General features: G+C 42.1%; 2 protein-coding genes across 2 annotated transcripts in view; one reads left to right on the top strand and one right to left on the bottom strand.

The window, feature by feature from the left end:
* The window catches only part of frmpd2 (FERM and PDZ domain containing 2), a gene marked incomplete at both ends in the record, with an annotated part of 101,882 nt that overhangs the window by 59,612 nt on the left and 17,270 nt on the right, over positions 1–25,000 (top strand). Inside the window, 13 exons of the mRNA XM_084322985.1 lie at positions 896–1,120; positions 9,983–10,054; positions 11,922–12,096; positions 12,627–12,762; positions 13,323–13,461; positions 15,058–15,210; positions 16,954–17,139; positions 18,005–18,164; positions 19,354–19,525; positions 21,140–21,252; positions 22,336–22,413; positions 22,919–23,026; positions 24,558–24,674. Of these exons, the coding sequence (XP_084179111.1) occupies positions 896–1,120; positions 9,983–10,054; positions 11,922–12,096; positions 12,627–12,762; positions 13,323–13,461; positions 15,058–15,210; positions 16,954–17,139; positions 18,005–18,164; positions 19,354–19,525; positions 21,140–21,252; positions 22,336–22,413; positions 22,919–23,026; positions 24,558–24,674 (1,834 nt within the window). The remainder of the gene's footprint in view (positions 1–895; positions 1,121–9,982; positions 10,055–11,921; positions 12,097–12,626; positions 12,763–13,322; positions 13,462–15,057; positions 15,211–16,953; positions 17,140–18,004; positions 18,165–19,353; positions 19,526–21,139; positions 21,253–22,335; positions 22,414–22,918; positions 23,027–24,557; positions 24,675–25,000) is intronic.
* On the bottom strand, positions 2,106–3,782 carry LOC311235216 (tripartite motif-containing protein 16-like; the record flags this gene model as incomplete). Its single annotated transcript, XM_084322618.1, has 1 exon — positions 2,106–3,782. The coding sequence occupies one exon, from the start codon at positions 3,780–3,782 to the stop codon at positions 2,106–2,108; it is 1,677 nt and encodes a 558-aa protein (XP_084178744.1).

A 25,000-nucleotide genomic window follows, 5' to 3' on the forward strand; every position in this document is an offset into this window, starting at 1 on the left:
GTCACGGTAACAGTGTCGGTCGGTGCCAGGTGAGAAGAGAGCCACTGGCAGTCTCCACATGTGTCGGAGGAAGCATGTGGTGGACTTCAGGGTTCCCTTGTACCGACCAGTAGGAGGAACATGCGCACAACAACCAGGTAGGGGAGGGGGGAATTGGCATAACGACTAAATTGGGATGGGGAGAAAAATAGAAAATCATGTGGAGAAAAAGAGGATAAAAAATAAAAAAAATTAAAAGTAAAGATAAGCATGATATTCATATTTACAATGTTTTTGAATGTTATATTTTGATTGTTTTAGTAAGTAAACATCTAAGGAGCATTTTGAGAGAGTTGTCAGAGTTAAACATTTATTTTCAGAGGAAAAACATGAATTGATTAATGTACACTGTAGTGCACATCAGGACGTACTGCATGTTTGTTTCATATTTATTTAGTTTATTTAGACGGCTCTATGTAAGTGTGAGAGATGAAAGATGAAGAGCCATATGAAGTTGATAAAGACCATCAGTCTTCTGGATGCTCTTCAGAAAAGGGATTGCAATTCAGAAGAATCAAATTTGACGTTCTCCTTTCTTCTTTGTCACACACCCTTTTGGCCAGTGAAAAGACTGTGAATGTGGATGCAATTTTCATAATTCCTATGTAAGATTCTTATTGTTTTACGATCAATGAAGTCTGGTTGTGCACTACAGTGCACATTTTGTAAAATATGAATAGAGTAAAGTAAAAAAAGAAAAAAATTACAACACTTTTTCCCCCCTGGGTCTCAGGAAAATATTGCACCTTAAATAAAAAGGCGTACAGAGAATTATCCATAATTACCTATCTCAAACCCTGCCCTCTTGTATTGATCCTCCAATCTCAACTGTCGCAGTTGTGATTGGAGGATCAAGAGAAGAGGGCGGGGTTTGAGACAGATCAACTGGGATTTCCTCATGTGGACGACAACCACCATCAAACTGTGCTTGTTTTCCCCCTTCTGGAACGACAGGGATCATCGCCATGGAGAGAATCATAGTGGCTGGCACAGCCCCTACCTGGACAGCCATCGCCATGCCAACAGACAACCCCTCACCTCCTTCGAGTCCACCAGCAGTTTGAACGACAAGAAACTCAAGGTGGGCCAGAACGTGACGTCAGCTGGGAGTATTGTATTCTCACAGGAAGAAATTACATGACCGGTGAAGTGGAGTTTGATCCAGACCTGCAGGTCGAAGTTCAGGGGCGGACTGGCAACCAAAAAGCAGGCCGGGAATTTGTGGTCAAGCGGCCCCCATTTGTCCGAAATAACATATCAAATTGAAAATGCATCAATTAATCAATCAACGAATCATCAAATAACAAAACACAATCCACACGGGTCCTTCTGGGTTTAGATGTCCACGTTTATTTAGTAAGAATAAAAGAACAAAAAGACAAAATGCACAATATTCAATGAATGGTCATTCATTCCAGCTCCTATATAGGTCTGTCTCCCTCAAAGTCTGCCACCAGAAGAACAACGCTCTCTCTCTCTCTCTCTCTCTCTCTCTCTCTCTCTCTCTCTCTCTCTCTCTCTCTCTCTCTCTCTCTCTCTCTCTCTCTCTCTCTCTCTCTCTCTCTCTCTCCTTGAGCTCTTTTGATAACGCAGATGGGTCTGTTCTAAAACAAAATAGTTGCATTTATGACTGACCCATGCCCCACACATCCTGGCTATGGGTTCAACCGAAAGCCTTGAATATAGAGTGTCCCGTATGAAGTGTCCCGGCTGCCCAGAGATAAGAGGTGAGGGAAAAGTGTATAGGCTGAATCAACCTCCCCATGGAGGTCCGGCCACCACATTGTTACCAACCCCCCTTGGAACAGAGAGAGAAGAGACAGGCCCAAATCCCACAGTAATTCAAAATGACCAAATGCAAATATCCAATCAAACAAACTTTACCCCGGTAGGCTAGAAACTAGAAACAAAGCAAAACATAGTGTGTGTGTGTCCCTCAGAACAACGATAGAGTGGCGGAGTGAATTAATGTAACTCCTAATTATCTCATCTTTCACAACTCAGCATATTCAAGATCAATTAAAATTCCAACCCCTGGGTAGAGGAGCTGTGAATGTCACTGAACTCTACTTCAGCTCACAAAACTCAGCCTCCCCAGCGGCTAAACATAACCAAAGTCCAGGATAGAGCGGCTGAGTGAATGTGGTGTTGACTCTGTGCAGGAGGGTCATTGTGTCAGAGACGCTGTAGAAGGACAGAGTACCTGCCCTGTGGTCCAGGTACACTCCTATTCTAGAGGACCAAGGTGGCGATACTGTTATGCTCTTGTTATTGTGTCTGAAGATGGAACTAATTTGTGTGCACTCTAAAGCCCAGGATTTGGAATTGTATCCAAATGCACTGTCCACCCTGGGCCTGGTGCCTGTTCTACTAATGTCTTTGTAGGAGGCTGCTACAGAAACCCCTCTGCTCATCTTCACCTCCCAGTAACAGCGTCCAGTCAGACCTTCTCTACCCAGAACCTGAGACCATTCAATAAATCTTTCTGGGTGATTAGGATATGACTGCTCTTGCTTCATCCATGTTGCTTTTCTGTTCCTCTCAGACAAAGACAGATGTCTGTTTGTGGTGTTTGGGTCCAGTGTGATCTGAGAGGAATATTGTAAGAAGTCAGCTCTGGTCTTGGGCTCTGGTGGTGGCAGTAAAACATTAACTACATTCACTGTTGTTGCGATTCTGGTCCACTGCTCTTTTAGAACGTCCTCTAGTTTGTCTCTCAGCTTAGACACGACCTCAGTCACATCTGCAAAGTACAGGAGAGGAAGGACACTGATGCTGGGTGAGTCTGTAGACTCACTGGGACTGGAGAGGGAGGGGTAACTCTGTAGAAAGTGGATGTGGTCCTCTGTGTGTGAGAGCTGCTCCAGCTCAGTGTCTCTCCTCCTCAGGTCCGCTATCTCCTGCTCCAGTCTCTTCTGCAGTTCTTCAGCCTGAGTCACTGTGGTCCTCTGTTGGGCTCTGATTACCTTCTTAAGCTCAGAGAGCCTCGTCTCCAAGGAGCGTATCAGCTCAGTAAACATTATCTCACTGTCCTCCACTGCTTTATCAGCAGAGCGATTGAGAGAATCAACAGCCTGTTGGGCCTCTTTGAGTTGCTTCTCTCTCTCCTGGACTCTCTGGTGGACTTTCTGCTGACGCATGCCAAGCTCTTTCTGTCTCTCTGTCCTTTCTGCTGCAGCTGAGACTGTATCATGGCCTTTATGTTCATCCATGGAACACAAATAACAGATGCACTGCTGATCAGTACGACAGAAAATCTTCATAGCTTCATCATGACGAGAGCAGGTGTTCTCCTGAAGCCGTGTGGAGGCTTTGACCAGCTTGTGTTTCTTAAAGGTATCAGATTGATAGTGAGACTGGAGGTGAGTTTCACAGTAAGAAGCCAGACATACCAGGCAGGACTTGAGGGCTTTCTGCTTTCTCCCAGTGCAGACATCACAGGCCACATCTCCAGGTCCAGCACAACAGTGATCAGGAGGAGCAGCTTGGAGTCCTGTCTTCATTAGTTGTTCTATCACTTCAGCCAGCATGTTGCTTTTCTTCAGAACAGGCCTCGGATTAAAAGTCTCCCTGCACTGGGGACATGTGTAGATCCCCTTCTGATCATCGTGATCCCAGCAGTCTGTAATACAGCCCATACAGTAGCTGTGTCCACAGGGAATAGTTACCGGATCCTTCAGCAGATCCAGACAGACAGAACAGCAGAACTGGTCCCGGTCCAGATCAACTCCTTGCTGCGCCATCTTATTCTTTATTCTTCTCAAGACAACGACACTCTATACGTTTTGTTTTCACAGGAAGCGTAAACTCTGATCGTGTGGGTGAGAGGTGCTTCCTGGTTAACTCTGATCGTGTGGGGTGGGAGGTGCTTCCTGGTCATAGTTGTCCAGGGGAGGAGTCGCTTTAAAGAGGCAGTGTCTAGTTTACTGTGATTCATAGATAGAAGATGTTTTTTTTACATAGTGCAGGACTTTTTCTCGTCATCAACTACCTCTAATTAGTTTACTTTGTCAAGGAAAACCCACTAAAACTCATAAGCACAAAGAGAGACATAGAGAAATGGTATACATACTCAATAAGTCTCTCTCTCTCTTCTCTCTCTCTCTCTCTCTCTCTCTCTCTCTCTCTCTCTCTCTCTCTCTCTCTCTCTCTCTTTCTCTCTCTTTCTCTTTCTCTTTCTCTCTCTCTCTCTCTCTCTCTCTCTCTCTCTCTCTCTCTCTCTCTCTCTCTCTCTCTCTCTCTCTCTCACACACACAACCACACACTTTATCTCTCTCTCATTTACTTTCATTCTCTCCTCTCTTGCTCTCTCTCGCTCTTTCACTGATTTGTTTGAAGGGTAGTTTCTTACCAGTTTCCAGACTTCATTGCTGGGCATTAGTGTCAAAGTACATCTGCAGTAATTCTCATTTCATGAGCAAAGTTATATGAAATGATAATGCAATGAAAACCTATAAAAACCCATGATTACAGTTGTTAATATGATATCTAGAGAATAGCTTGATGTTACCAAATATGCATTAGTGAATAGGTACAGTAACAAAGAAAGTAGAGAACCCAGGGGAGGAAAGAAAGTATGTTTACTACTCAAGTCAAGTCAAGAGTTTTATTTGTCACGGCATACAAGTATACAGTGAAATGCGGGGGGTCTTGCCCGCAACGATTGTGCAATAATACAATAATACAATAATAAGAATCCAATAACTTATGTACAAATACCGAGATGCCCCACTATGTTACCTGTTTATTGCACAATGTTGTTTTATTGGATTCTATTATATGTTATACTACTGTATTGCACATCGTTGCGGGCAAGACCACCCGCATTTCATTGTATACTTGTATGCCGTGACAAATAAAACTCTTGACTTGACAATAGGATGAGAATAAAACATTTGTGCAATAATACAAGTAATAAGAATAAAGACATATCAGGTACATGAAGTTTACAAAAAGCATGGTAAGACATGCTAGGTCCTGCGATAGTGCAATACACTGTTAGCTTCGGATGAGGCACTGGGTCTTATGTACACTACTATACAATGCTATACTATACAATCTACAGTTATACTATGTGTCCTTATGCTAGCTTGCTATCCATCTGTTTACTATACAAGAACCACTCCCGTTCTTGTTTTTAAAGTGACCTTTCATTGTGTAAAGTGACCATGAGTGTGAGCGTGTGCAGCATGTGTGTGTGTTCATGTTAAAGTGACTGCTAGTGTGTGAGCGTATACAGTGTGTGTGTTGTGTGTGTGCTCATGTGTGCTTGTGTGTGGAGAGTTCAGTGTTCAAGACTCTGATGGCCTGGGGGAAGAAGCTAAGCCGAAGTCTCTCTGTCCTAGTTGCTGGTGTTCGCAGGCATTTGCCTGACCGCAGCAGCTTGAACAGGCTGTTGTTGGGGTGGTGAGGGTCTTTCATTATTCTGCAGGCTCTGGATTTGCACCTCTTGTTATATAAGACCTGCAGGGGTGGTAGTGCAATACCCGTAGTACGCTCAGCTGAGCGCACCACTCTCTGAAGGGCCTTCTTGTCCTGTGCCATGCTGTTTCCATACCAGGCAGTGATGTTTCCAGTCAAGATGCTCTCTACAGCTCCGGAGTAGAAGGACTGGAGTATCTTCCCCGATACTCTGAACTTCCTTAACTGTCTCAGGTGGTAGAGGCGCTGCTTCGCCTTCTTTACGACGGAGTCTATGTGTGTTGTCCATGTCATATCCTCTGAGATGTGGACCCCCAGGTACTTGAAGCTGCTCACCCTGGCCACGGTAGCCCAGTTTATCCTCAGTGGTGTGTGTGTGTCCTGCTGTGTTCTCCTAAAATCCACGATCAGCTCCTTGGTTTTACCAATGTTCAGGAGCAGGCTGTTGTCCTGGCACCAGCGTTCCAGTACCTCAACCTCCTCCCGGTAGGCCTTCTCGTCGTTGTCAGAGACCAGCCCCACCACCACTGTGTCGTCCGCAAACTTCACTATGGAGTTGGAGCTGAACTTGGCCACACAATCATGTGTGTATAGTGAATACAGCAGGGTGATGGTGTTGGAGGTCTGACCCCCCACCCTGACCGCCTGGGGCCTTTCACTCAGAAAGTCCAGTATCCAGGCGCTCAGAGCGGAGCTCAGACCCAGCTCGATCAGCTTGTCCACCAGTCTGGTGGGGACTATGGTGTTGAACGCTGAGCTATAGTCAATGAACAACAGTCTCACATAGCCCCCCTTCTGGCAGTCTAGGTGAGAGAGGGTGCTGTGCAGTACTTGGGAGACCGCATCGTCAGTGGACCTGTTTGGCCTGTATGCAAATTGCATAGGGTCCATATCGCTGGGGAGGGAGGCACAAATGTAATCCTTAACCAGCCTCTCAAAACATTTCATGGCCACAGAGGTGAGTGCCACCGGTCTGTAGTCATTAAGACCTGTTGGGGAGGTAAATACTACTGTATTTAAATACAGTTTTTAGGATACTTTACTTGAGTATTTCCAGTTTAGGGATCTCAATACATTTACTATACTACACTTCAAAGGAAGTTTCCTAATTTATTTTCCTCTACTACATTTATACAAACCCTGCGAGTTACTGTACTTTATTTTAATCCAAAACATATGATAAGATGGAAAACATAATGTACATTTAATGTGTAAGTCTGTCAATGTCAAACGGAAGGAATCACAACCAGCATAAGTGGATGAACAACCAGTTGACATCACACAGAGGTTGATGCATTGAGAATTTAGGAGCTCTCATTATAATCCTGTAGTACGCCATACAGAATGTGTATTTACTTACATACATTCAATATTTACTTTTATGCTATTACTTAAGTAGAATTTTGAATAGAGTCCTTTTACTTTTACCAGAGTACTATTCTATCAAATGGGGTACAGTTGGTTTGATATTGGCTATTGGATATTCTCATATTCCATTTATATCTTCAGCACCTATAGGTGCCTGTGGGGAAGTGAACATATTTATTTTCATACTCACAACAATCAACAAACATTTTTTGTACAGTATTCACCTTTTTTTAATTACTATTGAAATTCAATAGTGTTAAAATCAAACAAGGTAGAGTTCCGAATGCTGCTTTTAGTCTAGATATCCTCATATATTACCATTGAAATTAAATAGTGTTACATTTAAACGACTTAGTGTTTGAAATCCAATGCTGGTTTAAATCTAGATATCCTCCCTCAAATAATTACTTTCTAAATTGATACTGTCTTGGAAAATATTATCATGTCCATAGCTCTGTGTTAAATACATATTCTCTGTACAGCCTTGATATAGTTTAACTATACAACTCAGACACTAGGGCGACAGTCTTTGTGACAGTGTTTCTTAAAACAACCCTCAAGGCCCAAAACAGTTTGATGTAGATATGAGACGTCCAAGGTTCTTTTCTTGTTAATCTTGTCTCCAGTTCTTGTGTGAGACACGACAAAGCCCTAAACCCATCTTTTGTTTTGATTTTCTCATCTTTGGGCATTTTTTGTTTACCTTTCTTGTCATATCTGGTCATTTTATGTACGTCATGTCAATTATGTATTTATTTTATTGTAAGTTTTACCAGAGCTCGCGTCACTTTCTGGTCAGACGCTTGTGTGTCTGATTATAAACTGCTCATACTCTTTCTGTGGCCATGGAAACAGATAATGAACTGTGTTCTATTTTTGATACAATTTGACTAATTTTAATTTCTAACAGTTCACTGTCATTTAAAATATTCCACAACAATATCATTGAAATTAAATAGTGTTTACTATGCTGTTTATTTACCATTTACCAATACTGTTTACTATTCCAATATCAATGCTGGTTTAAGTATAGATATCATCTCTCCAATTAGCAGCAATTAGCTTCTCAAATATCTGTTCCAATTTTTAAGGAAGAATATGAAACGTTCATAAATTACCATTGAAATTCAATAGCGTTAAATGAAAATGACTTAGAGTTCCAAAACAATGCTGAAGTCTGCAGGGTCGGAGCGGCTCCGAGACTCACAGTTCTGAGTCCATTTATGAACCGCGTGAGAGAAAAGCTAGAGGTCACACAGGCTATTAAGACAGCTGCCTGGTGTTTATTCTTTTGACTGTTTCTTTTCTTCTTGATGTTTTTATTATTTGTACAGTATATGATGTTGTTGTTGTTATATAAAACTTGCATAATCTATAATAAATGGTTTATAAAACATATACAATATATGCAAATAGATGCAACCTACAGTATATTTTAAATGCAGCTTTATTTTTTCTGGCACTCTGAGACCCTTCTATTGTCTCATCGTAGGCTCTTTCTCCCTTTTCAAAGAAGCTCTCCAGTGACATGTTTTGCATGCCATTGTAGCAAGGTTAGCTTGCCGACTTACTGATGCACACAAAAACCTGCGACTAAGTCAAGTACGCTGGAGTGAGGCGAAAACGGAAGTGGCAATTCTTCAAAATACCCCAAATTTTTTATTTCTTTTTTTAGACAACTTTATCTTTTCTTTGCGCTACTAAATGGTCCACGGCCTGGGTCGAATTACTCTATGAAGGGGTTTTGATTACAGTACCTTTCTGGGATCTATTTATCACGTCTGGAAGTATGGATCGGTTTCAAATAGGGATGTTCGATATTGGCTTTTTTACCGATATCCGATATACTGTACCGATATTGTCCAACTCTTAATTTCCGATACCGATATCAACCGATACCGATATATGCAGGGTTTCCCCCCCAAAAAAACTGAATAATCTCAGGTAATTAACATTACATATCTCTTGTCGTGGAATTAACACAACATTATGCATACTTTTGACAATAAATCAAATAAGAATTTGTTCTTACCGGTACTTGCTTGCCTGGGTAAATAAAGGTTAAATAAATGTAAAAAAAGAAAAAAGTTTATAAAATTTTATTTTTTTTAAACCGATACCGATAATTTCCGATATTACATTTTAATGCCAATATCGGCCGATAATATCGGACATACCTAGTTTCAAACAATTTAATTGACCATTATCAGTAATTTTGTTCTCCAAGTTTACTAGACTAGAGTATACCTGCCTGAGGTTTTGTAGAAGCCTGATATATACACGGCCAGTTCCCCATTGGCTGACCTGTAGATCTGTTCCCGTACGCCTGTACCCGTTCCGCAACTGTAAGTTACTTCCGGGGTAGGCCTGATTGGCCCCGACAGGCACGTGACGCGGCAAACTCAGGACGCGCAACGAGGCTGCTGAGAGCTGTCGCGCGGAAATAGGCTGTCTATTGCCATTCTCTAACACAAACTCTAACCTTAACCAGCTCCTTAACAGCGCCTAAACTTAACCGTTCTAACCTTAACCAACTCTGAAACAATGCCTAACCTTAACCTTAACCTTAACCATGCCTAACCTTAACCATAGAAAGAATATTGCCATTCTCTAACACAAACTCTAACCTTAACCAGCTCCTTAACAGCGCCTAAACTTAACCGTTCTAACCTTAACCAACTCCGAAACAATGCCTAACCTTAACCTTAACCTTAACCATGCCTAACCTTAACCGGCGAAAGAATACACGTCAAAAAATAAATCACGTTAAAAAAAAAAAATTTGATGGGATTCGAACTCGTCAACAACGGACCGCAGGACCGCAGGACTGCTGCTCTGCCAGGTGAGCTGAAGCGCCGAATGAAAAACATGGCGGATTAGGGCGGTAACATAATTCCGCAAGCTCTGCCGCTCCGCTCCGCGGAGCGTGCCGCGCGGCAGAGAAAGTTGCGCGTCACGTGCCTGTCGGGGCCAATCAGGCCTACCCCGGAAGTAACTTACAGTTGCGGAACAGTTACAGGCTTCCCGTACAGGAAACTTGGGTTCAAATAACGGTCTGTTACATAAGTAATGACTGCATGGTTAAAACAATAGAGACAGCTTCCAAACACCCAGGTGGTCTTTATTCACTGTCTTTCATGGGTTTCTCCTGCAGGACATGGGTCCTGAGTTCATTAGAATGCAAGATGAGCCGCTGGTTGTCCTGGAGCTGCCTGGATCCATTGTGGTGAGTTCTGGAACACTTGCAGAGATAGAAATATGCATATTCAGCTGTGGGTGGACCAGGCGTCGGCTCACCTGCCTACATTAGTGAAGATGATCTTCCTTTTCTTCTGTTTGCTATGATGCCCCTGTAGCTCATGGAATGAACTCCAACAGTCCTTAACGCTTGAGATTCTCCCCTCTGTTGCAGAGTTTAAAGCCCTGATCTCCAACCTTTGTCACTCAAGTTGTACATGTTTTAATTGGTTTGTTATCCTTGCCTTTTGCCTCGTCTTGTTGTGATTTTATATGCATTTTTTTTTGCTCATTTCTGTATGTACACTCGACGTGACTGTAAATGAGGGAAACCTCAGTTGCCTTTCGGGTTTAAATAAAGGTTTGAAATTAAATGAAATTAAATAAACAGCTAAAGCCTAGATGCTCTGGAAATAAGCATCTCCACTGTATCTTCTGATTACAAAAGTCATCCAGCTTGGTATTTTACAACATAACCAAACCAGACCAGGCAGTGAGAATTACGCAGAGGTTTGTGATACTACACCACACTTTGTTGAAGTACAGATGGTCTGTATTTAGGAGGTCATGTGGTCTTGTATAACTCAGTGAGTAGAAGGCATTGCACTAACTAGGGATTCACAGCTGCACTGGCAGGCGTTCGCTACCAGCCAATTTGGGCTAATTATAAAATAACAGAGTCAGACTTCATTGTCACGTGACGTCCCTGTTCTTTTACACCATAGAGGAGTGAGATTCTTTGTTTCCTGGCTCCTGGGCATCACAGCAGCATCATCAACACAAAGTAGGACAAGAGAAGTAATAGAAACAGCATGAGATTAAAAAGAAATTGCAGCATAGCGTTGACAAAAAAAGGTTTACAGTCAAAATCAGTTCAATGTATGGCCGACTGTTGACTGATGGTTTTGTACCTTGTTTGTACTAAACTTCTTACAAAAATCATCAGCTGTATCGATATCAGCTCATATGGGGACAAAAGTATTCACCCAAAGAATAACCATTGAAATATTATAGATGCTAGGTACCGCTAGCACTAACACTGATAGGGTTAAGGGTTTGTGATTTCCACACCTGTCCAAAAAGCATGCACTGATGGTACCTGTAATAATAATAATAATAATAATAATAATAATAATAATAATAATAATAATAATAATAATAATAATAATAATAATAATAATAATAATAATAATAATAATAATAATAATAAATAATAATAATAATAATAATAATAATAACTTGGTTTCATAAAACCCAAGGTCGCTTTACATAGGGTGAAAAATAACAATAACAAACATGGTAGACAGACACACAACATTCAATGTAGGAAGTTAGGGGTCAAAGGCCATGTTGAAGAGGTGAGTTTTGAGGAGTTTTTTTTGAAGGAGTTGGGGCGTTGCGGAGTTCTGCGGGGAGGGAGTTCTGTGGGGAGGGAGTTCCAGAGGGTGGGAGCTGCTGCCACGCTGAAAGCTCTGTCCCCAAAGGTCCGCAGTCTGGTTCGGGGAATGGAGAGCTGACCAGTGTCCGAGGATCACAGGGACCGTGACTGAGTGGGGGGTGGAGGAGGTCAGTGAGGTACTGCGGTGCCAGAGCATGGAGGGACTTATAAGTGATCAGGAGGGGTTGTAGGTGATGCAGGAATTGATGGGGAGCCAGTGAAGGTGGATGAGGGTGGGGGTGATGTGCTGCCAGGGGTTGGTGCGGGTGAGAACCCTGGCAGCTGAGTTTTGAACGTACTGGAGCCTGTCTCCCCAAAATTGTACACATACATACATACCTGCAGTACATTCCTATCAAGTCACAATGCATTTGATTGCGTCTCAAAATGTCTCAAAGTGTCTTTCTGTCCTCGGCAGTCAAAGAAAGGGAAGTCGGCCTCCACCCAGAGGGAGGTGAGCGTGGTGATGCCCAGTGGCCAGAGGGTCCTGGTCAGGTGTGAGGTGAAGTCCAGAGGAGAGGACGTGCTGGACATGATCGTAGCTCACTCCAACCTGGTGGAGCACTTCTACTTTGGCCTTGCCTACATCGACGGTAATCTGACAATGTGATCCATTTGATTTGATTTACATTTGTTACTTTTAGATTAGATTAGACTACATTCAAATGTATTATTTATAATAACTTTGTTCCCATGACAGCCAATGACTTCAGAAATGTTGTCATGTTGTCACATTTTCACCCAATATTAGATTAGATTCAAATGTATTGTCATCATACAGCACATGTACAGTACAAGGAAAACAGGGTTGGCACCCAACCAGAGTGCAAATGTAACAGTAAAGTGCAATAGTAGCATAAAATGTACAGGTGATTGAACTGGGTATTCGTGATTTTCTTGCTGGTCCTTGGATTTGAACAACAACAACTCTCCTGTCACAACCCTGCTTCTCTATATTTCAGGCCACTGCTGACACCCAAATGTGCAATGGGTGAATGAGAATATGACAAAGCTATGGAGTACATATGCTAAGCTAATGCATGTACAGTATTATTGTATACAGTGGTATGTAATAATTAGTGTATATATCAACCGTATCCCTGCATGTCTCTTCTCTGTTTAGACAACGAGTTCTTCTTCTTGGAGAACGACACCAAGCTCTCCAAAGTTGCCCCAGAGAGTTGGAAGAAAGTGCCTTCGACCTCCTTTGTCCTTTTCTTCAGAGTCAAATTCTATGTCACTGACATTTCTCTGCTTTTGTAAGTAAAATGCATTTTCTAGTATTTGGATCACTCACTGGTGAACTCACCGAATGAGTCGCTCCTCACAGCAACCCCCACCCCGTCACCCACTAACAGTCACAAATGTGCCTGTTATTATATTTTTGTGTTATTATTTAGTTGCAGTGCCATGTTTAGTCACTAAGTGGCGCTCCATTGTTTGTACCTGATGTAGCAACAGGTTTAATTTGATTTACTTGAGCCAGTGACTCGCTTCTCTTCCTGTTCCACCTGCCGTCCGACAGCAGCGCTAACTTGTCTAGTTCTCTAGTAGCGATGTGGCTAGTGTCTGTGATAACCATTTGTTGTTATATGTACATTGAATGAATGCCGTATGACCAGGCATCGTATGGTCATCATAGGCCTATTTTTATGTTTTTAATAATAAATGGGTGTGGAGTAAATCCCAAAAGCGACAACGTGGTCTGATTATCTACCTGCTAAGCTATCCTGGTGCGGTTACTTTCATGCTGACAAGTTGACGTCACACAGCCAGGCACAACCCGCACCTCCTCACCTGTGTGGTGTGTTTCCATCAGGCACAAGTTGACCCGTCACCAGTACTACCTCCAGCTGAGGAAGGACCTGTTGGAAGAGTGTCTGTCCTGCCATGAGGAGACCTCTCTGTACCTGGGGGCCCTGGGCCTGCAGGCTGAGTACGGAGACGTCATGCCTGAGGTACAGTCATACACACTGCATCTCTGGGCAAACATGTATTTGAAAAAACATACTTTTAAGTGATATTTAACTTCTACAGAACATTTTCACTTTTTACCACGTGTCCCTGTAGACCTTCAATACTCTGTGAGGATCCACTGTCAGCAACGACATTCTGGGTTTCAATCCAATCATTCCCTTTATGAAAAAGTATCATGGTAGTATGATGGTTATTTCAGCTTTACCATGGTACCAACCATTGTATAAACCATTTACCGTGGTAAAAGTTATGTATCACCATCACTTTTGTACTTAAATAATATATGGTTTAGTAATATCATGGTATTTCCATCATATATTGGTCACTACTGTACGATTATGGTGTTGACAGCTTCCTCGTTGATTGTTATCAGCTTCCGTGAAGTCTCTGCATTGTGTTTGTTGTTTGTCGAGGCTGTAACACTGTCCCCGTTAATGCATCCGGACAAAATAATGTACTTGGAGTCGTCGTCTCATATCAGCAGGATGTTTATTTCCATAAACCCAGCATCTCGTACAGAATGAACGAATTGAAAGTCTTTTAGAGGTATAAGAAACTAGATTAATAGATTCTATCTCTCGTTGGTGGTCCTGCGGCCTGTCTGTTAGCCCTTAGCCTGTCTGTTAGCCCTAAGCTATCTCTCCTAGGTTCACGCTTGCGGCCTGTCCTCGTGGTGGCCTCTGCTCGTGGTTTCCCCCCCCCCCCCTCCAGCCAGCTCGATGTCAGTCTGTCTCGCTGTCAAAAGCTCGTCTGGCTCTGTTACCGGAAGACTGATAGCTTAAAGTCTTAAAGTCTCTCTCTCTCTTGTGCAATATTTCTCTAACTCTCTCGCTCACCCCTGGCACGGGCTGTCTCTCTGTAAAAAGGACGCTTTCTCTCTCCTACTCTCGCTCTGCCCTGCCCCCATCACTTCCAAGTGATGGCCAGACTGTGCCATCTCAAGAATGTCGACCCTGAGCCCTGTGCCTGGTTCGCCTTATCTATCCCACAGGCCCTGCTTACAGAGAAAATGTCTGTCGTAGAGTTTAACACACACACACACACACACACACACACACGCACACACACACACACACACACACACACACACACACACACACACACACACACACACACACACACACACACACACACACACACACACACACACACACACACACACACACACACACACACACACACACACACACACACACACACACACACACACACACACACACACACACACACACACACACACACACACACACACACACACACACACACACACAGGGCCTGTTAAACTAATATCTATATAGATATTTACTTTACATACATGTTGTTATAACCATATGAAAACCAGTGATATCTTTCACTACCATCACCTAATTGGAAAATTGTCGTTGCCTGATTGGCTGTGTATGCAGGTGTATGATAAGAACCACATCCTCTTTCTGATTGGCTGTGTGCAGGTGTATGATAAGAACCACATCCTCTTTCTGATTGGCTGTGTGCAGGTGTACCACATCCTCTTTCTGATTGGCTGTGTGCAGCTGTATGATAAGAACCACATCCTTTTTCTGATTGGCTGTGTGCAGGTGTATGGGAAGAACTACTTCCGCCCCGACCAGTACGTCTCTAAAAGTGTGATGGAGAAGCGTGCCTTGCCTTACATTAGAGAGGAGTTACTACGGTTACACGCCAACAACGCCCAGATGCTCGCCGACGAATCAGAGTTGGAGTTCCTCAAGGTAACGAGACAAGGGCCAATGGGAGCATTCCTTTATGAATATTTACTGTTAATAAGGTAATCTGTCACTGGGACCACCTGAACCCCCAATCTCAAGCTAATCTCAGACTCAGACATTGCAGTAATTCATTTTTTACAAAGAAAAGAGTTCCCTGAACTTAAAGGAAAGCGACCCCTTGGACTGTTTCGTCATTCATACACTTCCAATAGAGACACTGCAGTAGTGTTGATTGTAGGACAGCTATGACCACATGGTGTGTGTAGAGCCATTCCAAGCTTCACCAAAATGATGACATTTGAGGAAAAAATGGTAAATGGTGCATTTATATAACGCTTTTATCCAAAGCGCTTTACAATTTTTGTTCCTCACATTCACCCATTCACTCACACATTCACGGCAGAGAAAACCATGCAAGGTACCAAGCTGCTCACTGGGAGCAATTATGGGTTAAGTGTCTTGCTCAAGGATACTTTCGACACACTGCCTGGGAGGAGTGGGAATTGAACCGAGAACCTTCTCAATTACCAGACGACTGCTCTATCTCCTGAGCCACTGTCGCCCCTCGTCAACATCGTCATCCAATATTACTTGTCCTGAACATTAAACTTAGTCTTTAAGCTGCTGAGGACAAGGACTTAGTGCATTTTAAATCTGTATTAATTGTTCATCAATCTCTGATTAGGTCAGATTCCTTTATAGACAAAGAGATAAAAAGCTAGCTTCAGCATTATCGTTATCTCTCTTTGGAACTCGCAGGTCTCTGGAGTAGACATTAAGTAGGTAATTATTAGACACAATAAATGTGCCAATTTCCTGTACAAATACGTTTAATTAAGTTGTACCTTTATTAATCCCCTTGGGTAAATCCGTCCTCTGCATTAGACCCATCCTAATTATTTAGAAGCAGTGGGCAGCCATACAGTGCGGTGCCCAGGGACCAACTCCAGTTGTACTGCCAGTACCTTGGTCAAGGGACCAACTCCAGTTGTACTGCCAGTACCTTGGTCAAGGGACCAACTCCAGTTGTACTGCCAGTACCTTGGTCAAGGGACCAACTCCAGTTGTACTGCCAGTACCTTGGTCAAGGGACCAACTCCAGTTGTACTGCCAGTACCTTGGTCAAGGGACCAACTCCAGTTGTACTGCCAGTACCTTGGTCAAGGGACCAACTCCAGTTGTACTACCAGTACCTTGGTCAAGGGACCAACTCCAGTTGTACTACCAGTACCTTGGTCAAGGGACCAACTCCAGTTGTACTGCCAGTACCTTGGTCAAGGGACCAACTCCAGTTGTACTACCAGTACCTTGGTCAAGGGACCAACTCCAGTTGTACTGCCAGTACCTTGGTCAAGGGACCAACTCCAGTTGTAATGCCAGTACCTTGGTCAAGGGACCAACTCCAGTTGTACTGCCAGTACCTTGGTCAAGGGACCAACTCCAGTTGTAATGCCAGTACCTTGGTCAAGGGACCAACTCCAGTTGTAATGCCAGTACCTTGGTCAAGGGACCAACTCCAGTTGTACTGCCAGTACCTTGGTCAAGGGACCAACTCCAGTTGTACTGCCAGTACCTTGGTCAAGGGACCAACTCCAGTTGTAATGCCAATACTTTGGTCAAGGGACCAGCTCCAGTTGTAACACCAGTACCTTGGTCAAGGGCAATGACAGATAACCTAGCATACATGTCATTTGGTGGAACCTAATGAAAACACAGATACTCATGAAGACCGTTCTCCCTTCCCAGGTGAGCCAACAGTTGCCTGAGTACGGCGTGTTGTTCTACCGCGTGATGCGCGAGAAGAAGCCCGTCGAAGGGGAGATCATCCTCGGTGTGAGCGTCAAAGGAGTCATCATCTACGAAATCAAAGATGGCTGCCGCTCTACCAGTCAGACCTTTAACTGGAAGGACACGGCGAGCATCTCCTCCAACGTGAGTCCAAACGTGTTTTTGTCTCTTTACATTACATGTAAATGTAAATACAAGAAGATGTAAGGAACCGGTTTACCAGCACAGTGTTTTCTTCACCTTCAATCCACACAAATCGTGTTTGCTTCCGGTTTGCAAATGTATTTCGCTTTGTTTGCTTGATCAGAGTTCACTTCTTTCTTTAACCCTTGTGTGGTGTTCAGGTCTGTGTGACCCGTTTTCAATGTTTACTAAAAGGGAAATGATACAACGAGTTATTATTTTATTATTTGGCACATTTTCTGTGAAGAACATATACAAGAAAACATTTTCATTCACACACTACTACACTTTAATATTACATACGTGGTAAGTGTGGAAAATGTATGTGAAAACAAATATGGTACTTTCATTCATTTCATGGTACTTTCATTAATATTTGTCAAGATAAACATGATTTATTCCATTCATGTCTTGATTATAATGGATCAATTATTTATTGAATAATTATCACAAAAAAATGAATAGCTTGTAATTGAGATAAAGTTAACACCTGTTAAGTATTGTTACATAAATTGTTATGGCTTTATTATTTTAAAATCCCAATAATGTTGTGGGTCTACCAGACCCGCGAACACTGGGTGAGTAACAAAAACGCGAACACAGGGGTTAAATAATCTCTTGCTAAACAGCTAAAGCTGGTGCACAGTGCATCGCATGATCAATCTCCAAGCAACACAGACCATTTCTTACCCCGGCATGTGAGGAAACCTGTATAAAGATGACCGGCTATTTGACAAAATGTACAAGACTAATAATGAAAACAGCCGTTTCCATTGACGAGCACTGAAGTTGACTGAACCTTCCCGCCGTTTCTGTTTCCCCACAGAGGCGTAAGTTTGTGATAGAAAGCCGAGGAAACAAGAAGAAGCACACGTTCATCACAGACCGCTCCAAGACGGCCAAGTACCTGTGTAACCTCTGCTCCGCGCAGCACAAGTTCAACAACGAGATGTCCTCCCGCCAGCTGAGCCACAGCCTCGTCTCAGGTGGCTTAGCTGCTGTCCTCTCTAACTAGCATGAATAGCAGTTGCTACTGTACCATACAGTCGATTTAATTGTCATTTACTTTTCAGATAAAACTGATCAACGATCAAATTGATTGTAATTGATAAGGCCAATCAGAGAGATCTGATCTACGGTATTAGGTCCATAATCTAACACATTGGCCTGTCCCAAAACTATACTTTCTTTTGGTTTGAGAGTTGTGGTGGGAACTAGGAAACATCTGACCTACTAGGAATAATCTGACCTACTAGGAAGAATCTGACCTACTAGGAAGAATCTGACCTACTAGGACACATATGACCTGCTAGGACAAATATTACCTGCTAGGAAAACACTGACCACTGACTGACCTACTAGGAAAAAACTGACCTACTAGGTAAGATCTGACCTACTAGGAAGAATCTGACCTACTAGGAGAAATCTGACCTACAGTAGGGAAAAACTAACCTACTAGGAAGAATCTGACCTACTAGGAGAAAACTGAATCTGAAAACTAGGAAGAATGTAATTGAACAACAGCCCTCAAAGTTGGAATTCCAAGTAAGAAACTCTAGAAGCAGTTAGTTATTGCAGTTATCTGACATCATTTCAACATGGCGGCATACACCATAAACTATAAACAACATTTGATTCCATCCGATTACTAATAAGGACTCAATTTCACTGAGCTGTATTTCATAGGCTACTTCCTGGAATACCGATAACCGAATAACTCGAAAACCTAATTAATTTGTACACAGCTGTTTTATAGTTTGGGAATAGGAGTGGTGGAATGTTCCTTTAACATTCAGGTTTTATCCGATTTCAATGTACCTCGACAACCTCCAAATCTTAAGAGTTCAAATTCTGGACACATGCGGAACAAGACACATCCCAGGCACTCAAAAAAAGTATTGCATTGCAGGAAGAAAGATAATAAAAAGTGAAAAGCTTTTTAAAATTATGTCACAATAAAAGCTTTTTGACTCCTCTTTCTTCCTGTAATACTAAGTGCCTGGGATCCCGTCTTGTTCCAGTTGTCTTTGTCCCAAAGACCCATGAGCGCCTGAAGACTTTTTTGTTGTAAAACACTGTACTCACTAGAGCACCTAGTTTTACCTCTGCTTCTGGCTACATTATGAAATACCTCTCTGTCTCTCTCTTCAGAGGAGAGCATTGTGCAGTACACAGCGGTGTGCCGCGCTCAGACCAACCAGATGAAGACCTCCTCGTGTTCAGAGACTCCGCAGGACAGCGGCGTGACCACGCCTCAGGAGGAATCCATGACCAAGCTGTGTGACAACATCGCCGCCAAGATCGAGGCCCGCATCAAATACAAGCGCATGAGCATCCACGAGCAGAGGTACTGGGAGGAGCACCGCACGGGCTGAAGTATACATAGCAAGTATATATAGCATACGCTCATAGATGGAACTACTTAAAGGAACACGCCAACATTTGGCGAAATTAGCTTATCGTCTTCTCCAGAGAGAGACAAGAAGATATATACCAGTTTCCTCTCTGTGCGTTCAGTAGAAAGATGTCTGGCTGCACGTTAGCCTAGCTTAGCACAATTAATGGAAGCGGACAGTGCCGGTTAGCCTAGGCATTGTCCAACTAACACCTCTCCCGAAGGCTAACCGGCACTGTCTGCTTTCATTCATTGTGCTAAGCTAGGCTAACATGCAGCCAGATAGCTTTCTACTGAACGGACAGAGAGGAAACTGGTATCTAATTTCCCAAAATGTTGGCGTGTTCCTTTAACAGCCTTTGGTGTCAAAACATACTGTGGTGGGCTTGTGCGTTGTCCCAGTATCAGAATCAGAATCAGAAAGGTCTTTATTGCCAAGTGGTTTACACATACACCAATTACTTTAATCGATTCCGTGACAATCATTCATACTCCACTAGAAGGAGCAGTACGGATTTTATTCTGCCAAAATTCAACTCACTAATGGGCACAAATACTTTTTTATATTCTGCAGCACTGGAGTGGAACAAGCTTCCAGTGGCCCTGAAGAGGGGGGAAGCTTTAGACGTGCCACAAAGAAATGGCTAGCCAGTGAAGTATAGAATAGGAGAGGGTAGGGAGTGTTTTATGGGGTTGCTATATGTTTTATTATGATGCTCTGTTTATTATTATGATGATCTATGTTTTATTATGATGCTCTATGTTTTATTATGATGCTCTGTTTTATTATGATGCTCTAATTTGATTTGGCCGTTTGGTGCTCAGTGTGGTGATATTTTTCACTGTACTTTTTACAGACCTTTAATGAGAGACCATACATTTTATGATACAATGTCAACCTTATAGCAGATAAAGATACAATCACTATCTGTATACATTATTTATTTTCTAACTATTAGTGTCCGACTGAGGAATACACATGTGAATGTACTGTCTATCTGTATGTCATGTATGTCATATGTTATGATGAATTGAAAATGGGGGACCCTGATGTAAACAAGACGAAAGTCTTTCTCTGGTCTGCATCCCCTTAACAATTGTGTGTATTGAGCTGTACTGTATTGTACCCATTCTGCAATCTGTTAATAAAATGTTCAATCAATCAAATCTCTCTGTTCAGATAAAAAAAACAAAAAGAAAACTAAAGAAACAACGTTTCTGCTTAGAATTTGTATATCTAGTGTTTTCCTTATATTGAAAACGTTTACATTCTACACAGTAAATTTCGCAGAGTAAATTTTACTCAGTTTGAGTTAAATGTACTCAGTTTGAGTAAAATTTACTCTGCGAAATTTACTGTGTAGAATCACAATACACGTTAGTGTTTATAGCATCGTGCTACATCACAATACGTTGAATTGTGACGGCAGTATTGTGGCGTATAATTTCAGGAGTTTGTCACCAATACACAATAATATCATTCAACACGTCTCCTCTCTCATTTCTCCGTCTCTACACCTCCGTCTCTACACCTCCGTCTCTACACCTCTGTCTCCTCCCCTCCAGTACGGGTACCTGCTCCTCCAGCGGGCACCTCAGCAGCATCGGCATGCGTTCTCCCGCCTGCTCCCAGAAGAGCGGCTCTGGAGGCCTCTCTACCTGCTCCTTTGCCAAAGGTCGTGACCCCATGTTCGATGTCCTCATAATGAAAATTGGGTTCCTTGAAAGATTCACAATTAAACTAAGATGGATATACTATTCGACAAAAACATAACCACCATATCTTTTTTACTGCACAGAAGACACTGTGAGCCATGTAGATTATATTAGATTAGATTAGAATAGATTATATTATGTTATATTAGATTATATTAGATTAGATTAGATTAGATTAGATTAGATTCAAGTGTATTTTCTTCATACAGCACAAGTACAGTACAACGAAAAGAAGTTTGGCATCCAACCAGAGTGCAAATGGAACAGTAAAGTGCAATAGTAATATACAATGTACAGGTGATTGAACTGGGTAAAAGATATATAAATTAGTACTACTGAGTAATAATGCTAATCAGATGTATGTACAGAGTTGTAGTATTAATATGTACAGTGATACAGGTATAAAGACAGTATGTTAGTATGTCATACTGGCCAGTAGTGTAACTAGTAAGAGTAGGTAAGGGGTATACTATGTACAGGTATAGCTATAGAATCTAGATTTGTAAAATGTAGCATCTATAGACAGTATGTAGCTTCTATACACAGTATAGCTTATATACACAGTATGTAGCTTCTGTACACAGTATGTAGCCAATGACTTCCTCTCAGAAGCAGAGATTTGTCTCTCTCTCAAAAAGTGTGTATAGTTACCAGATAACTTTCTTGGAAAAATCGTTGCACATTCTGGACCTTGGTAGGCTTCCAAGCTACAAGCAGAGAACACAGTCCTTGCATCCTGTCTATTGGATCTCCTGCACTGTGCAGACTCCACATCCGCAAGTGTAATGTCATTAACCCTATTAGGCTGGTGGAAACGAGTTGGCAGTGCTAATAGAACTAGAGGTCTTCCAGAGTTGAACGCAATGTATATTTAGAGACAGAGCACTAGAACCAGAGGTCTTCCAGAGTTGAACGCTGTGTATATTTAGAGACAGAACGCTGACTGTATTCTGACTCCAATAAAAGACAAAAATATCAGTAATGCTGCTTCTATTGACCTCTCCTGATCTCGTCTCGGTTAACGTTGCTGTGTTGTGCCCCGACAGATGCCCCGACTAAACCTTCCCAATCCGAGAGAGAAGTCATATGTGTGTCCTTAAAGAAAGACCTGAAGCTTGGCCTTGGTAAGCCTGTGTTACATGTCACCTCGTTCTCGTCACCTGGTAACGGTGGGTGTTTGAACGCATTTGCCGACGCAATCAAGTTGCACACAAGCTCATAATGTTATTACATGATGCTTAGAGGTGAATACTTTTTTTTAATGTTAATAGTTTATTTAAAAGCCTTTGTAACTATTTACTCAGAGCATGTGGTTATTATAGATTATAATGTTATACATATAATATTGTATATGAGCAATTTGAAGCTCCTATAACAAACGTATAATAAACATTATGTGTCTAACTTTGTCTAGTTATTGATGCAGGGCATTATGACTTATCATAAGTGCTAATAGCCACACTGAAGATTAATTATGACTATGAGTATACTTTATAACTTTATACATGGACTTGATTTTATTATAGGGATGTGTAATCTTCTCCAGAGCATCCTGGTGGCTCTACTAATAGACATACATGTATATATATATACTCTCTCCTGAACTCCATTTGACCTCTGTCTCCCAAGGTATAGTGATAGTAGGAGAGGACATGGTGGGACGTTATGACCTGGGCATCTACGTGGCCTCCGTCGTGCCTGGCGGGCCTGCAGATAAGGACGGACGCATCCGGACGGGTAGGACCTCATTGATATGCTGAAACTGACCCGGCCTCTCGCTTATACTTATGGGGTTATTCCCAATAAAGACATTTCAATCAAAATAAATTATATATATATACCTGCTGGCTTCAGCAACACTGTCTCTAAGTGAGACAGTGGCTTGTGATGAACATGGATAGAGTAGAGGGCGTCGTTAAACTGTTTTTGTATCACAAACAGTACTGTATTTGTAAATCTGGTATGTCATAAATGTATAGATGTAGCAGTACTGTCTATCTGTATGTCATGTGTGTCATATATGTTATGATGAATTGAAAATGGGGGACCCTGATGTAAACAAGACGAAAGTCTTTCTCTGGTCCGCAGCCCCTTAACAATTGTGTGTATTGAGCCGTACTGTATTGTACCCATTCTGCAATCTTTTAATAAAATGTTCAATCAATCAATCAAGTCATAATTCAAATCAGTCATATCTGACTTGGGTGTGTTGAGGAATCCCTTTTGGTTGCCCCAAACAATAGCTCAGTGCACTACACTGCACACCTAGCTGAGAGGCCAACGGCTACAGCCCCCACCCCTCTCTATATTTAAGATCAATTGTCTCCGCCTCTTCTTCAAATTTCCCTCGGGATGATTCAAGTATTTCTATTCTATTCTATTCTATTCTATTCTATTCTATTCTATTCTATTCTATTCTATTCTATTATATTATATTCTATTCTATTCTATTCTATTCTATTCTTCAGTGTCTCCTAGCTGGCCAGAGGAGAGCACTCCTTTCAGCCATACAGCATACATGTCATTTAATATGAATTTAATCATTTAATCCACATGTCATTTGTATGAATTGTTTTTACTATTAAACCTATTTTGATCAGAAGATCAGTCGACGATATAATCGATGAGTCCGGTTCCACCACAGGTGAAGCTGAGCAGAGAAACAAACCCAATGCCAGGTAGACGAAGTTCATCTAGTCTTAACTTAAAACACTATAAACGGTTGACATGGATCAACTGTAACACCTGTGGTGCTTCCAATGAAGGCTGTTCCTGTTTGTGATAAACCAACCAAATAAACCGACTTAATGAGAGGAACATTGTTCAAACCACATTGGAATTTACCTAATTTCAAATTCCGCCCTGTTTCCTTGATCCTCCAATCACAACCATTGCTTTCCGAGGATGTGGAGGAGGTGATTGGAGGGTGGAGTTTGAGGTAAATTCCCGTTGGTTGACACAGTTATACCACTTTGTCTAACGTGAATTTCTCCAGACCTCTTGACCCAAGAGTCAGAGTTGGGAGATGCTTATTATGTGATTATATGTCCTGCACTTGTGTTTTCATTGATCCCAGGACATATGAAATTACAATTTATCACAGTGGAGGCTGTAAATGATTAGTCTCTCTGTGGCTGTGGCTCTCGGGCACGTTCGTCGCTAACCGTCCAATCACAGAACGATGAATAGGAAAGGATTATAATTAATGACCTTTTGTTCCTGTCTCTTGTGTGTTGCAACCTAACATAATTTGACCTTTGACCCTCAGGTGGTCGTGTGATCTCTCTGAACAACACGAGTCTGGAGGGTATGACCTTCAGCGAGGCCGCCGAGGTCATGCAGAGCTGCCCAGAGGAAGTCCAGCTCATAGTCTCACAGCCAAAAGGTAGCATGAGTGAGTTTCTTCTTTCTTTCTCTCTTTCTTTCTTTCTTTCTTTCTTTCTTTCTTTCTTTCTTTCTTTCTTTCTTTCTTTCTTTCTTTCTTTCTTTCTTTCTTTCTTTCTTTCTTTCTTTCTTTCTTTCTTTCTTTCTTTCTTTCTTTCTTTCTTTCTTTCTTCTTTTCTTTTTTGTTAGACGTGCAAATGTGCCTGTAAGCCTGTAACTCACTAACTCACTCACTGACTCATCGACTCACTAACTCACTAACTCACTAACTCACTGACTCACTGACTCACAGACTCACCGACTCATTAACTCACTAACTCACTAACT

Source organism: Notolepis coatsorum, assembly GCF_963971535.1.
Source record: "Notolepis coatsorum genome assembly, chromosome: 10".
In the NCBI taxonomy this organism is placed as follows: Eukaryota; Metazoa; Chordata; class Actinopteri; order Aulopiformes; family Paralepididae; genus Notolepis; species Notolepis coatsorum.